Genomic DNA, 14,823 nt, shown 5'->3' on the forward strand with positions numbered 1-14,823 from the left:
TGGGGGTTGTAGTCCAATAACATCTGGGGACCGAAGGTTGACAAACACTCTATGGAAGCATTTTGTTTGAGACACCACTGAATGAATTAACAGACACACATGGCTGTTGTGGTCCATGACTTAGGGAAGGGTGGAAGAACTGCAGCAGAAGGCTAACAGCTGAATAACAAGGGGAGTGAAGAAAACTCAGCCTGGACCAACTGTAGTCTAAGAAATATGTAATAAACCTTCAGCAGCAGTCAGACAGGGTTTATTTGCATGATGAAAGAGCTGTAGAGATTCCTAGAGCAGCCTCCTCAGGCTGATGACATCATCTACCCCGTTGCTGGGAAACTGCAATTCACTCCAATGCAAGAGTGACTTTTGGGCAGCATCATGCCTGGACTGGACTCTCCCACTCTTATCTCCTGCCAGCTGACACACAAAGGTGGCAATCACTAAGAATAAAGGTCTGCTGCATTGGCTATCACAGCAATGGCATGACATGCAGCCTGCAGTCCCGCCCCCTTCAAAACAGGTCTTGACTGCCAAAGACACAAAAGCAAACTGAGAGGTCAATAGGAAGGCAGTGTGAGGATTGTTTTAATTTCCCCCAGATATTAAACTGCCGCAGGCAGGCCCAGTTCCTTGCTTGGATAGGCAATAAAACTGCCAGTTTATAGTGAAGGAAATTTCTACAAGATACACTCCACACCTGAAATCTACAGGTTTAGGGCAGTATACAAATTTAAGAAATAATAATAAATAATTCTATTGTTGTGATTATCTATCACAAGCCATCATTTCACAAATGCTAACCCAAGTTGTTCAGACAGTCGTATCAGCCTTTCATGATCACCCAGTTCCTCCCATACAGGGATTTCAAACACTTAAATATCACTCAGCAGACCTCATAACATCCCTGAAGCCACCTATGAGATATAAAAAAAAGAACAGCTAGTACAGAAAGCAAATGCCCTAGGATAACTCTGATTAACAGACAAGCTAGAGCTGAACGAGCCAGATAATTGGCATTGCAGATAATCATAATGTTCGGTGCTTATCTACTGTTTAGCACTGATAGCACATTAAACAGTGCTTAATCAGCCTGTTTGGAACAGTACAGTTTGGTGGAAAATGCAACTGAAATTCAATTGATCATAAACTTTCAAGAGAAACAGTCAGACAATCAAATATGACTGTACATGCAAAGAAAGTGGCTGGGGAATTTGGGGTTTAGAAAGTACAGTTGCACAAACTGTTATTTAGCCAAAGTGCACAAATTAGCAATTTTATTGTTTACAAAAAAGCACCACGGAATCTTTAACAACCACAAGCACTCAGGACTTCTTCTGTCTTTTCTCTGAAACCATGCCTTCGGTTCTTTAAAGTCCCGTAACATTAGAAGGGAGATGAATCATTAAAACCACTTCCTTCTGATTCAGGAGCTCCTTGGCAGTCAATCATTTAGGAACTGAGCCAGCCTGACTCAATTTACTAAGCACGATAGCCACATAAAGGTGAGGTGGCAATTTAAAAAACAGCTTTCCAAAGGTGGGTCCTTATTGCCAAGGGTTTCAACGTGTATACCAATTATTAACTACGAAGTCCTTTAGTAACCATTTGGTAAGTTTTACCTTGAGCAGTCTTCCATTGGCTGTTCCCAGAAATACAACTGTGTAATTATTGACGCTGGTGACAGCTACTGATGTAAGTCCTGGCGAAGTGAACACTGGTCTGGCCTTGATAGGTTGCAGGATTGACAATGGATGCTGGAGATGCGCTGCTCCACAGTCCAACTGTTCTGGTTGCAACTGAAAAGGGGGGAAAGGTAGATTAGTAAATAACTATTGGGACACTGTAGGTATCTGTAGCTCACTGGATATTTATTTGGTTTTTGCATCCCCTGCACTCTATATTGCAAACAATGCAATGGAGGTGGCCTCGGGGGTGGGGGCGTGCTGAAATTTTAACAGGGGAATCAAATTTTGTATGACTTCACAATGTTCCCAAACAGAGACACATCTATCTTCCATGTTCTATATTTCCTGCTTCCCCCACATAACAGTACTATGCAATATAGGTATTGAGCATATATAATGCCAAGGGTTTCAAGCTTGATGCTCCTTCTTTTCTTGCAATTTATTTATTACAGGTATTTCTAGGCCACCCCAGGGCCGTTTACAAGAATAAAACAATTAGAACATGATTACAGAAAACAGTAACGTAAGAAATGAAAAGGTCATGAAAAGCGAATGTCACTATCTGCCTTAATGTAATCATAGTTGAAAATGATTGATCTTCTACTTCTGTTTGAAAAAGTGTTTGGTGTAATACAGATCTGCATAATCTGTCACCGAAATAGCTTGCCCGATAAATTGTATAGTAGTCTCATGACACTGATAGATTTTCTCAAAATTCATAAAGTCCGGGGGGGGGGGACAGTGGCCTTATAGATGAATTCATCAGCACCAAATGCACTTGCTCTCACAAGCAGGATGCCATGCAGAGAAAAGACTGAACAGGTTATCGTATCATTATTTGTATAAGTCTACAGGGTTTTATTCTTTGTCTCACTTGCAGGTGGCTTTTCTATCTCCCTGACTTAAACATATGTAAGTATTCTGTCCTCTATGTTTGGCAAATTTGCATACTGTATATCTTTACAACACTGCAATATTACTGAAGTTAAGCAACCTAAGTCCCTTAACATTTCCTTCCAATGGTTTTGGGTTGCAATCCTCAGCATATTGAATAAACCCCTCTGAACTCATGCTTCTCAGTAGGAATATAGCTAGCCTACTGCACTTTAGGCTCAAGGTCCATTTGAAGAATGAAAACAAACAATGTCAGTATCTTTCAGGTAAGAGTAGTTTCCTGGATTCCAAGGCAAGAAATGTTAACCTTGCCAAAGCTGTTTATTTAAAAAGAACAAAGCAGTAAAAGTTGCAGCACTGGAAATAAAAACTAATAACAGCTGCACTGCTAATCTCAGAATCTGCTCAGATAACATGTTAGTTTAAAAACCAAACAACACTTCAGTGTATGCTACAAGTAAATTAAAAAAAAGCCCTTGGACTAGAAACAAATGAGTGATATGCAACTTTTTTTCTTTATAGCTCTGTTTCATTTTGATGGTTTACAGAATTGTTCTGAGCATGGAAAATGCAGCAACACCACAGACTCTAAACAGAAGACTCTTGCACAACTTATCAATGTTTTTGGCCAGCCATCACAGACTGTCTAGCAAGAGATGGTCAGAGATTCTGAGCAAGGAAATGCTGCATGTTGAAGAAACACACGAGATGAATCATAGAAGGATTCACACTAGTGGAATGGCCAATAAAGGGCTTGGGTCATATACTTGCTGAAAACTCTCCACTTTTCATGTTAAAACCCCACCCCAACTCAAAAGACACTGAATTTCTTCCTGCTATTATTAAAGTCAATGTCCTGGTTTATATAACACGCTAACTCAAACTTTGGCTTAGCAAGATCGTGCAAATGCTTGGGCTCCCCAAGGGGAGTTTGCTGTAGCTTTGCTCTCCTTGGTCCTTGATGCTGAGCAAGGGAAAGGTCTAGTTTATCATGTTGTCTGAACAAGGACTTGGGGCTAAGTTGCAAACACAACCGCAGCAGGTCAGAGGTCGCTGGGGGGAGGGGTTCCGAAGTGCTGAAGCAGCAAGCATCTTGGGATTGTGATGGCCACAACTTTGTTGATTCAGATGGAAATCAGTTTGGGCATAGACACTGGGTATGTATCCTGAATCAGTCAACCTGAATGCTGTCTGATAGGCCATCAGGGTTGATACTGGGGTTAAGGATCCCCACCCCCCCAATGATGCAAATCAAATAGGACAATCCCACCAGGTCGCCTCTGAATGGGTCATTCTCAGAGGGAGATTAGTTTTGCCATTTTCAGTGCAAGCTTTGTCAAAAAATATAAATTTTAATAGATTTGGGAGTTTGGTTTCAGGCTGCTATTGTTCCTAAGGAACTGAAACACAAAATCATGTTTGATTAAGCAGGTGTGGTGATAAACAATTCCCATTCAGAACATTCCCTGGGAGTTGTTCTTTACAGATGAAAGTAATTGTTGGCATCCAAGGAGTGCACCTCCAGGATGGAGTTAAACCGCTGTGTTAGTAGCAGAAAAGTGGCCTCCTCAGGGCACAAGCCTGGGCAGTGTGTATGGAAGTCTTGAGTGGACCAGGACTAACGGGTGGGCAGGCAGTATCCCCCATAGGTCTCCACTGCCTTTAGATGCACTTAAGCAAGTATGGAAATAGTGACCTATAATATTCTCCTTGATCAAATGCACCTCTTATCATCTGTTTAGATCTCGAACCATTGCCAAGGCAGAACTGAAGAATTGCAAACTGTTTTCGGAGCCTCTCTCTTTCATTAGCACTCAAATGCAAATTTGTTGCCACAAACTAAAGGGTATGCCTTATCAAAATTAACAAACACTATGTCTGGTCATTCTCCCCTATCCTGCAAGGCATTAGGCCAGGAGTTAACTGACTTTGTAAGTCACACTAAGGCAAGATGGAAAGGGCTGATTTAAAAACCTTTTATGCTGAAAACAAGTGCCAAGAAAGACTAACGTAGGTTCAACTATACGACATGGTTTATAAGAGACCAAGCAGAAGAGATAATGTGTTACAAGTATGAGGATCTCTGCAAAATGTATTTTGCAGCTCTGCATAATTTAATGCTATGAAAAACAAAAATCCAACCCCATCTCTGAAGCAATGCTTTTATTTCTTCCTGTAACTGGGCAACACAATTGGTTTTTTACTATGTACAAGTCCCTTTCATTTTTCTTATTTAATTGTCCTTCCCCAATTTAGTCTACTTATACAATGGAACCTTGGTTGTTGAATGCTTCAGAAGCTGAACAATTTGGAACCCGAACGCCGACAACCTGGAAGTGAATCCTTCCATTTCCGAACATACCTCGGTAGTTGAATGGCTTTCCAGGCGCATTTCTTCATTTTTTTCAATGGATTTTGACGACCAGCAATTGCTCCTCGGTTATTGAACGTTTCAGAAGTCGAACGGTCTTCCGGAATGGATTACGTTCAACAACCGAGGTTCCACTGTACATATTTTACGTCAGGTTCCTAGGTCTCTCTCTCAGTGATATCTGAATCAAAGTTGTTGCCACTAAATATAAACTACAGATACTCAAGTTCCATTAATGGCTATAGATCAGAATAAGGGAGCAATCCAAACAAAATATCTCCTGGATGAGTGTGTTAGGATCAAACGGATCTCCAGATCAGCCGATTGATTCCTGGGACAGCTAGACCAGGCATAGGCAAACTCGGCCCTCCAGATGTTTTGGGACTACAACTCCCATGATCCCTAGCTAACAGGACCAGTGGTCAGGGATGATGGGAACTGTAGTCCTAAAACATCTGGAGGGCCAAGTTTGCCTATGCCTGAGCTAGGCTACATTGGCGTAAATCCCTCATCCCAACTCAGCTGGAGCTATGCTAGTTTAACTCCTTCATCTGGCTCAGCTGAGGTTAGGGAAGCTGGAGCAACAGTGAAGGATGGTAAATGGGGAATTGGCAGGGCACAGGACTGAGCAAGGGTGACTTATGGTGGATCCTAACTCTGTTCAGCTCAGTCATGTGATCTGGCAACCTGGTGGGACGTATGCCAGCAAATCAAATTATTTTCAAGGTTTGTTTTCCCTCTGCCAGGCTTAGGCCAGCTTAGTTAGCAGTAGCCTCACTCCTGAACAGCATTTCAATCAGAATACTTTACACTGGCTTAACTTAAACCAGCATACTTTATGCTGGCTCCCCATACTAATGATAGTTGATTAGTCCTTTGTAGTCCATGCAACTGAACTGATTCAAGTACTTTGACAGCACAACTCCTTTCTATGAAACGGGAAAATGAGCCAAAGACCAGAATAAGCAATGTGTTCTTAACAACAGAATGCAAAAGGTTGTCCATGGATATGATAAGTATATTGATTCTTATCTATGTCAGCAATTTTTGTGAATTCTGCCATACCAAGCAGGGGAGGCTCATGCTTTTGTAATACCAGGCACCAAAAAGTGTGTTTCTTCCACACCAGAAATGGGTTCAACAAGTGAATCCTTTTCAAACACAACATTTCTTCGCAATTAGTATAATAGTAGAGGCTGGCTGAATATAAAACAGCACATATCGCTCTGAAATGAGATATCCCTGTAACAAAAGTTATACCTAGGCAAAACACACGCAGACAGCACACTACAAATTGGAAACAAATGCACATGGCCTTTTCAGAAAATGAGAGGATGGAAGGCCCTTGGGAGAGGCAGGAACAGCTGCTTTCTTTATTTAACAGTCTTGGATTTGGCAACCACTGGTGAAGATAATTGTTTCCTGAACTAGAAGGTCTAGATTTCTACTTTGAATGCTGTAGAGGACAACTTTCATGCCTCATCATAAACATATCAAGAGCCAGGAGGGCTGTTTTTAATTTAAATCTATATAATAATCTATATATCATTTTCCTGCTTGTACTAGATATAATGGGCAGAGGAAGAGAAAGTCCACTGCTTGGAGGAACCTCAGTCAGAGGTATACATCAGATCTTATGTGCGTTGAGCTGAGACCAAGTGGTGTCTGGGTCAGAGCACACATTTGGCTTCACCTCTACAATTCTCCTCAATGCATTGTCACTCTCTCACATTCCTTCCTATAGGAAAAAAAGACAACCTACAGATAGAGAAAAAAAATTGTCTCCTGCATGTGACATAGGACAAACAGTAACACACACCACCACAATGGTGGGCCTGGGTACAGAGTTTTACTTTGTGCCGAACGAATAAATACCTAGTCATTTCAAAAGGCTAAAGTAAAACTTAAGAACACATGTGTCTGGAATTTAGAAGGCTACCATGTGCAGAATTTGGGCATATTTTTGCACATCCCAACTTATGTTAACTGTTTATTAATCTTTTTGTGACTTCCTTCTATTGCACGTAGACTGGCGCAAAACTTCTAAGCTAGCATACAGTAAAACCATATTGGAAATGAGAGTTTGGTAACTGGAGTGGGGAAGGTATGAAGCCAACAGAGGAACTAGGATAACAGAGGATAGAGAATAAGATGAGGAAGGACACTGGATGGGTTGGGTCTATAGCACGGATCCCCAAACTAAGGCCCGGGGGCCAGATGCGGCCCCATCACCTTCTAAATCCGGCCCGCGGACAGTCCGGGAATCAGCATGTTTTTATATGAGTAGAATGTGTCCTTTTATAAAAATGCATCTCTGGGTTATTTGTGGGGCCTGCCTGGTGTTTTTACATGAGTAGAATGTGTCCTTTTATTTAAAATGAATCTCTGGGTTATTTGCGGGGCATAGGAATTCGTTCATATTTTTTTTCAAAATATATTCCGGCCCCCCACAAGGTCTGAGGGACATTGGACTGGCCCCCTGCTGAAAAAGTTCACTGACCCCTGGTCTATAGTCTTTGGTTGTCATAATTTTCATCAAAATCTTCTAAATACGGTGAATTATTTTTTTCATATTTCTCTGGGTTTATTTTTTGTGGAGCATTGTATGTTTCCTCTCTGCAAAATTTAGCTTTTTATCATGCCATTTATTTGCTGATGACAATGTTGTGGCCTTCCTATACAGGGAAGCCTGCTTATGATGCTTGCCTGTTGCAGAGATACTGTGAGATAGTAAAAGGATGTGATCCTTTCCTTTCTGTCCAGAGTAGTGAATAGTCCTGAGTCTTTATACCCCATTTTTGGGGGGAGCAGGACAAAAGTGTTGAGCTTTTTTTAGGGGAGACAAAGTTGTTGAGCTTCTTTGGGTGGGGGAGCCAGTGATCTACCACAGACGTCCAGTGATCTACCGGTAGATCACGATTTACCTGTTGGACGTGCCTGTTACGTATCAGAAGACTACTTTAGCAACTAAAATACTAACAACTTTATTACGGCATCAGCTGTTGTGGATTGAAGTTCTCTTCAAGTTCATTAATTAGAATCCTTCACCTTCTGTTGTCATCTGTATTTTATTAATGTAATTTTAGGGCGATTTCCTTCCACACCCCTACAAAATTATTCCAAAGAAAGACATAAACATTTGTATGGCCTGCATGCCTTTTGGGAGTGGGGGGGACGCAGTTTTCTTTTTCATCACCCGCTACTTAGCAAGGAGGGTAAAGGAGGCAGAGTAAAGGGTATGTTTCCCTAGCGAGATGGTACTTAGGAGCCCATGATTTTTCAACTGACTGGTAGTTCTAGTTTAGGTCTTTACAGAGGGTGGTGAACGGCTGTCCCCTGAGCCCGCTAGATGACATCGCAAGTGAACGATGCCTTAGGAGAGCGAGAAAAATTCTCAGGGTCGATTCACACGCCGGTCAGCACCTCTTTAATCTTCTACCCTCGGGCAGGAGATATAGAAGTATAATCAGTTGTACCAACAGGCTACAAAACAGTTTCCATCCGTGGGCTGTTAGGCTGTTGAATGGAAAATAATATAGTGCAACTGACTTTCGGGGTTGGTGTGTTGTGTGACAAGCACACAGAGTGCAATGAGATTGAGTGTTTGTGGGTGTGTGTGGCTCGGTTAATTTCATTGTACACAGGTTGTACATTGACAATAAAGGTGGTATTATTATTATTATTATTATCATTATGTTTTGTATGGAATTCTGCAACATCTTTATGCTGATGCAGCTGATGAAGCAAGATGAGTAGGGGAAGAGTTGCATGACAGTGCTCCCTACTGGGCTGCTGTTATATCCCTGCCAACAGGGTTGAAAAGCTCCCAAGCACCTGATTATGTGATGCCTGCTCCTAAAAGCTGGTACCAAAATCAAGAATGTGTGATATTATTCCAGTTTCACATAACTGATTAAAGTCCAGGGAGGACACAAACAAGACACCCACCCTTCTTTCTGTCCGCATTAGAGAACTGCATATTTTGTACACCTGTAAGTATATATAACCTGGCAGAGAGGTATTTCACTGAAGGGTATATAGTATTCTTATTGCAATTAACGAAAACAGCAAAACTGCTTCAACTCATCTAGTTCATACATATATAAATATATATAAGATATGATTCTGGGAGAAGAAAGAAAGCTTATTCCATCTAAAACCATGATACATAAGGGCTTTTTTCTTAAATCTCAAAATTGGAGTATAAGATAGATGATTAACTCCATTTGCTGCCAGGCAGAAGATTAATTAAATTAAACAAGGAGAGGTTAGTTTGCAGAAAGTCAGTTTCCGAAGAAACACAGAAAAGAAGTGGTAAGGCAACGCTCAATGAAACAATGAATTTAACAGATTTTGGGTCCTGTATTTTGTGAGCTTCAACGTTCTTGACCAAATTGAGGGGAGAGGGAGAGGGAGAGGGAGAGGGAGAGGGAGAGGGAGAGGGAGGGAGAGAGAGAGAGAGAGAGAGAGAGAGAGAGTTTCTTACAAATCAAATGTAAACTTATTTGAACAGGAAATACTGTATTTCTATTTCTGTTCAAACTTTTTTTGTCACAATGCGAAAGGAAGTCAGAGGGGTTCTTCTGGTCCTTTTCATGCAACTTAGCAGAGGATTAAGCTGTTGACTCCAAGCATGCATGAAGTCCTGGGAAAATGACATTGCTAGCATTAAATTATTCTTTATGAATTTATGGGACATAAATATTGAGCATATGAAGACTCCTGTCCAAAGCTATTTTTACTACACCAAAAGAATTTCTATTAATTCTTATGAAAGAGACCCACTTTTTAAAAGTAAACCATTAGCTATCATTAGAATTAAAATGAAAAACTCTCCAAATATAAACTATACTATCCTGTGACATAAATCCAGCGTACAGAACACTTTTCACCATCATACAATTTGACAATAGTTATGAATGTATAGACTTGTGCAGTGCTCAGCCTTTTACATTAAAAAGTCCCTTCTGGAATAGCAGGAGGGGAGGTTGCGGGAACCCAGAGCCCTTCACGCGCTGGGGGGGGGGGATGGCTGCCATCCCCCTGGCCATTGGCCGTGCCCCAGGTGCGGCGCTCCCCGGCGCGTCCAATCTGGACGTCCCGGGGGGCGTGGCTCACTGAGTTAGGTGAGTGTGTGGCTGGGGCTGAGTCTCTTGGTTCCTGCCCCCAGCCGCTTCGGTTTTCCCGCCCACCCTCCCTTTAGGCGGGGCTTTCCTTTTGACATTGCTGCAGACCTTGGTTGGTCGCCGTTGAGGGGCCTAGTAAGAATTTTTCCACTTGGCAAATTGGCTCTGGCCGGGTGGTTTTCGCCTACCTCGTAGCAACTCGTCACAACTTTGGTTCTGACTGTTAGGCATTGGATTATCTCTGAAAGGCTAGCGTTGGGGGGGGGGATGCTGCCATCACCTCCCCCAAAATGTTGAAGGGTACTCCCTTAAGGAGTCCGGGGGCGTGGCCATGTCCGAAGCCATGGTAGGTGAGGGCCTAAGGCACGGCCCCTATCGGTGGCCCCAGGGTTAGTTCCTAGCTGATCTGCATCGCAGGGCTCACCCAACGGTGGTTAACCCTTCACAGACTGCCAGCACAATGGGCTGGAGTTGGATATAGTTGGGTGGATCCAATGCCTAAGCCAATACCTCTCTACACCCGTAATCAATAAAGTTGTGGCCTTTTTATGCCCATTAACCTTATTCAACGTGTCTTGTGTCTTTATTTACTCCTGGAGGGATCTGGGTATCGCCACGCAAATAAATAGCCCACCCTATGCCAATAGGGTTGAGCAAAGGTAATAATATTGTGCAACACTAGCAAATGTAGGTTGGATTCTCCCCAAGTGAGCACTTCCATTCATATCCAAATATACTGCAGCCATATTCTCATTCATGCTATGCTAGACTTTTATTTCTACTTGTCTCTGCCTAGGATGCGCTGTGTTCACATGTAATATTAAAACACAGGTGGGTAAACTTCAGCCCCTGACCTACGGTAATTTTATGTGGAAGCTGCCCAATTCTTCTGTCCCATCAGAGTTCCTCCCTTCCTATTCATTTCCCCCTTTGCCCTGGCACTAAAAAGTATTTTCCGTCTCTCATTGTAGTTTCAGAATACGTGGAAGGAGCCGTATTTTACCCGATCAAGATAAAGTGATTTAAAACAACTGGCGATTTGTCATATGCACTGAGTCCTAGACCATTTCCTCCAGATCCAACTAAAAAGTGTCAGTTGTAACTTTCAAGGCTCAAAACGGCTTCAGGGCAGGTTATCTGAAAGACTGCCTTTTCTCATCTATAACTGCCTGGTTTTTAATATCTTAAACAGAGCCCCTTGTTTTAACCTATGGTCCCTGGTTCAAGTGAAATGAAACACTGCAAAAGTCGTCGTCCTCCTTGAGGAGACGTGAACTCAATGCTTTGCTCAGGCTCAGCCACCAGCCTTTCCCAACTTGTGCCTTCCAGATGTTTTGGACTACAACTTTCATCAGCCCAGGCTAGGATGGGCAGTAGTCAGGTACGATTGGAGTTACAACCCAAAATAGCTGTAAGGAAGGGAAGGGGGAGGCTGAGTTAAAGTGATTTTTGTTCTACCATCAAGTATTTGATCAGAATATGTATCTCCCAAAGCGTCTCAACACTACAAGGTTTATACAATTTGGTTTTTGCATTAGCAGATGCAATACAGTTACCATTCATTGGATTTTGTAGTGCATAAACTTCTTCTTTTTTTGCATTTGTATTTTACATGAAAACTGGAAAGGTTGAAGGGACTGGTTATGTTTAGACTAGAGAAGAAGCACAAAGGAACATGATAGCACCTTTCAAATTCTTGAAGGGCTATCACACAGAGAAGGGCTGCACTTTTTCTCTGCTACAGCAGACCGGGGCTGTGGGGAAAACGAAGTTACAGAAGGATTCAGTTACGAAAGATTTCAGTTAAACATTAGGTGTAATGTCTCCACAGAAAAATCAGCTCAAACATGCCCCTCCTGTTTGCACGTCCTGGTAAACCGTAGTCTGAAACAAACTACGTTTTGCTGTGCATGAACAGTGTGCTGATGTGCACTCCTCAAATCACACCTGCCCTGCTCCTCTTTGCTGAGCTTGGAGGACACCGTGCTGGCGCAAGATGACATGAAAACCAATGTGTGCGGTTTGCTTCTCCCAAACACACCACGAGTGGCAAGCCAAGGCCTAACCTTCATTTCTGCTCATGGTTTATTTGACGAAAGCAAGCCACAAGTGTCAGTTAACATGCAATGCTAAGCCATCACTGTGGCTTGTTTCTGCCAGGCTTTGGTAACAGAGGAGTGGCATTAACATGATTTGAGCAGAGTGCAACACCAGCAGGCTGCTTGTTCACAGTAAGCCATAGTTTGTTTCAAACCACGACTTACAATGACAGGTGACCAAAACAAATACGTTAAGTCCCCAAGAGTACGTACAAGAAATCACAGGAACCCCCTAAACAATGAAAAAGGTATGAAAATGAGTTATAACTAGAAAAAACAAGGCTGTGTACAAAATGAGCATATAAATATTAGTGGTAGTCACTGTTGTGTAACAATTACAACAATGTCTCCAAACATCTCAAATTATGATGATGAGATCTCCTGGATTGAATCTTGCTTCCTCAGAACAACACAGAGGTTTCTCACAGATGGCAGCTGTATATCCCATTACAGCCTCATTGTTTGACTTTTCAAAAGTATGCTAATCTTTGTTTATCTTTAATCTTTAAAAGTATAATACAATAAATAATGTCATCCAATTGACTGGAATCCAAAATTTAAGAGTGAAATGCTATTATGAATGGAATAGCCAGTATAGTTCCTCTAGAAGAGCTTAATCAATGAAATTTCTACCATAAGGGGCTTGCTGCTTGCAAAGATTACAACATGAAAGAATTGTTTAGTTATCACAAATCGTTGTAGCAAAGAAAGTTTGCATAATGGAATAATACAAAGCTACCGTTTGAAGGCAAAGTTTCAAAATATATACTGTATAAAAAAGTTTGCCTATGTTACTACTCAAATGATACTGCTCCTCACAAAATGTGCTATAACTAAGGTCTTACACAGAGTGATGGAAATCAGCTGACAAACCATATATCACCAACATACGTGATTACATTTGAATACAGCAGTTACTCATGAGCAGAGCTACTGTTTTAAAAAGTAACCACATATTTACATCCACTTTTCTTTGAGAGAGGAAAATATTTATGAAAATATAGATAAACCTTGCCATTTAAACCTGTGGTGGGGACATGGTATTCAAGTTGTATATCAAAATACTTCTTGTAGGGAAGGTAACAAGTCCAATGATTTTTTTTTTTTGGTGTGAAATAGGATGACATCTTTCTATGAATAAATAAATGAATGAATGAAAGGAGAATGTATGTGATGACATTACATAAAATCAGGGCTTTCTTCAGCCGGAACTCTGTTCTGGCACCTCTCAGGTAGACACATTCTAAGAGAACGAGGGAGGTGTTCATGGTGAGTTTTGGCACCTCTTTTTCTGCAAAAATAGCACCACATAAAATTCACAGCTAGTGGGTGCTTCTAGATTTCTAGTAAACATCTTGGACTTGTGCTCCGTTATCCTCAATCAAGAAGTCTAGCTGCCTGGCCAACATATAACTTGGAACATGCACACATAATCACATCATTGTACAACATAAACTGAGTTGCAATTACTGAAATATTTTTTGCTTGTTTTGTTTTTGTTATCTTTTTGTTATCAACAGGATGAAAAAACTTTTAATATCCAAACTCTGTGGACAACATATATAATTGGAATTCCATCGTATACAGCCAGGCCCTACGTTACAACCGCATCTGTTCCAACTCTACAGAGAATCTCACCTAAGAGATCTACAGCAAACCTTTTTAGAACTAAAATATCCACCTGATGAAGTTAAACAACAGATCAACAGAGCCAGACTGATACCTAGAGAGAAGCTGCTGCAAGACAGACCCAAAAAAGAAAATAACAGAACACCACTAGTCATCACATACAGCTCCCAAGTTAAAACAGTACAACGCATCATCAGAGATCTACAGCCTCTCCTGGACAATGACAGCTCCCTTTCTCAAGCTCTGGGAGGAAGACCTTTCATTGCCTACAGACAGCCACCCAATCTTAAACAACTCCTCACCCACAATAATACAACCACCAGACTTAACATGGACACTGGTACCAGAGCCTGCAATAAACCCAGATGCCAACTTTGCTGCCACATACACCCGGACAACATCATTACTGGCCCCAACAACATCCAACATACCATCTCAGGACTATTTAATTGCTCATCTTCTAACATTGTGTATGCCATCAAATGCCAACAGTGCCCTTCAGCTCTCTATATTGGACAAACAGGCCAAACCCTACGCCAAAGGATAAATGGACATAAATCTGACATCAGGAACCAGAAGACAGAAAAACCAGTAGGAGAACACTTCAATCTCCCAGGACATTCTATACAAGATCTCAAAGTAGCTGTCTTACTACAAAAGAATTTCAGAAATAGACTGGAAAGAGAAGTTGCTGAATTACAACTTATCACCAAGCTCAAAACAATGGAGGGACCTGGTTTGAACAGAGATATCGGATTCTTATCTCATTATACATGATAAGCGATCTTCAGCCATCTCAACCCTTGCTTTTTCATGCAAAACCATTTGCAGTCATTTTCGGTCATCAACAGCTATCAGTCAGTCAATCACCCACTTCCACCACCCTTCTGAGTGATCTCCCCTCCCCATCCCCATCCCCACCCCTCCCCACCCCTTCTCTACATAAGTGCCTGGGGACTTCTATTTCACTGTATCTGAAGAAATGTGCATGCACACGAAAGCTCATACCAAAATAAAAACTT

The 14,823-nt window shown here is 41.6% G+C and overlaps 1 protein-coding gene across 1 annotated transcript in view; it reads right to left on the reverse strand.

Moving 5' to 3' along the window:
* Positions 1–14,823, reverse strand: part of PLXND1 (plexin D1) — a 160,542-nt gene that overhangs the window by 111,748 nt on the left and 33,971 nt on the right. The window contains exon 2 of the mRNA XM_060271380.1: positions 1,617–1,793. Coding sequence (XP_060127363.1) covers positions 1,617–1,793 — 177 coding nt within the window. The remainder of the gene's footprint in view (positions 1–1,616; positions 1,794–14,823) is intronic.

Source organism: Zootoca vivipara, chromosome 2 (assembly GCF_963506605.1).
Source record: "Zootoca vivipara chromosome 2, rZooViv1.1, whole genome shotgun sequence".
NCBI classification, from domain to species: Eukaryota; Metazoa; Chordata; class Lepidosauria; order Squamata; family Lacertidae; genus Zootoca; species Zootoca vivipara.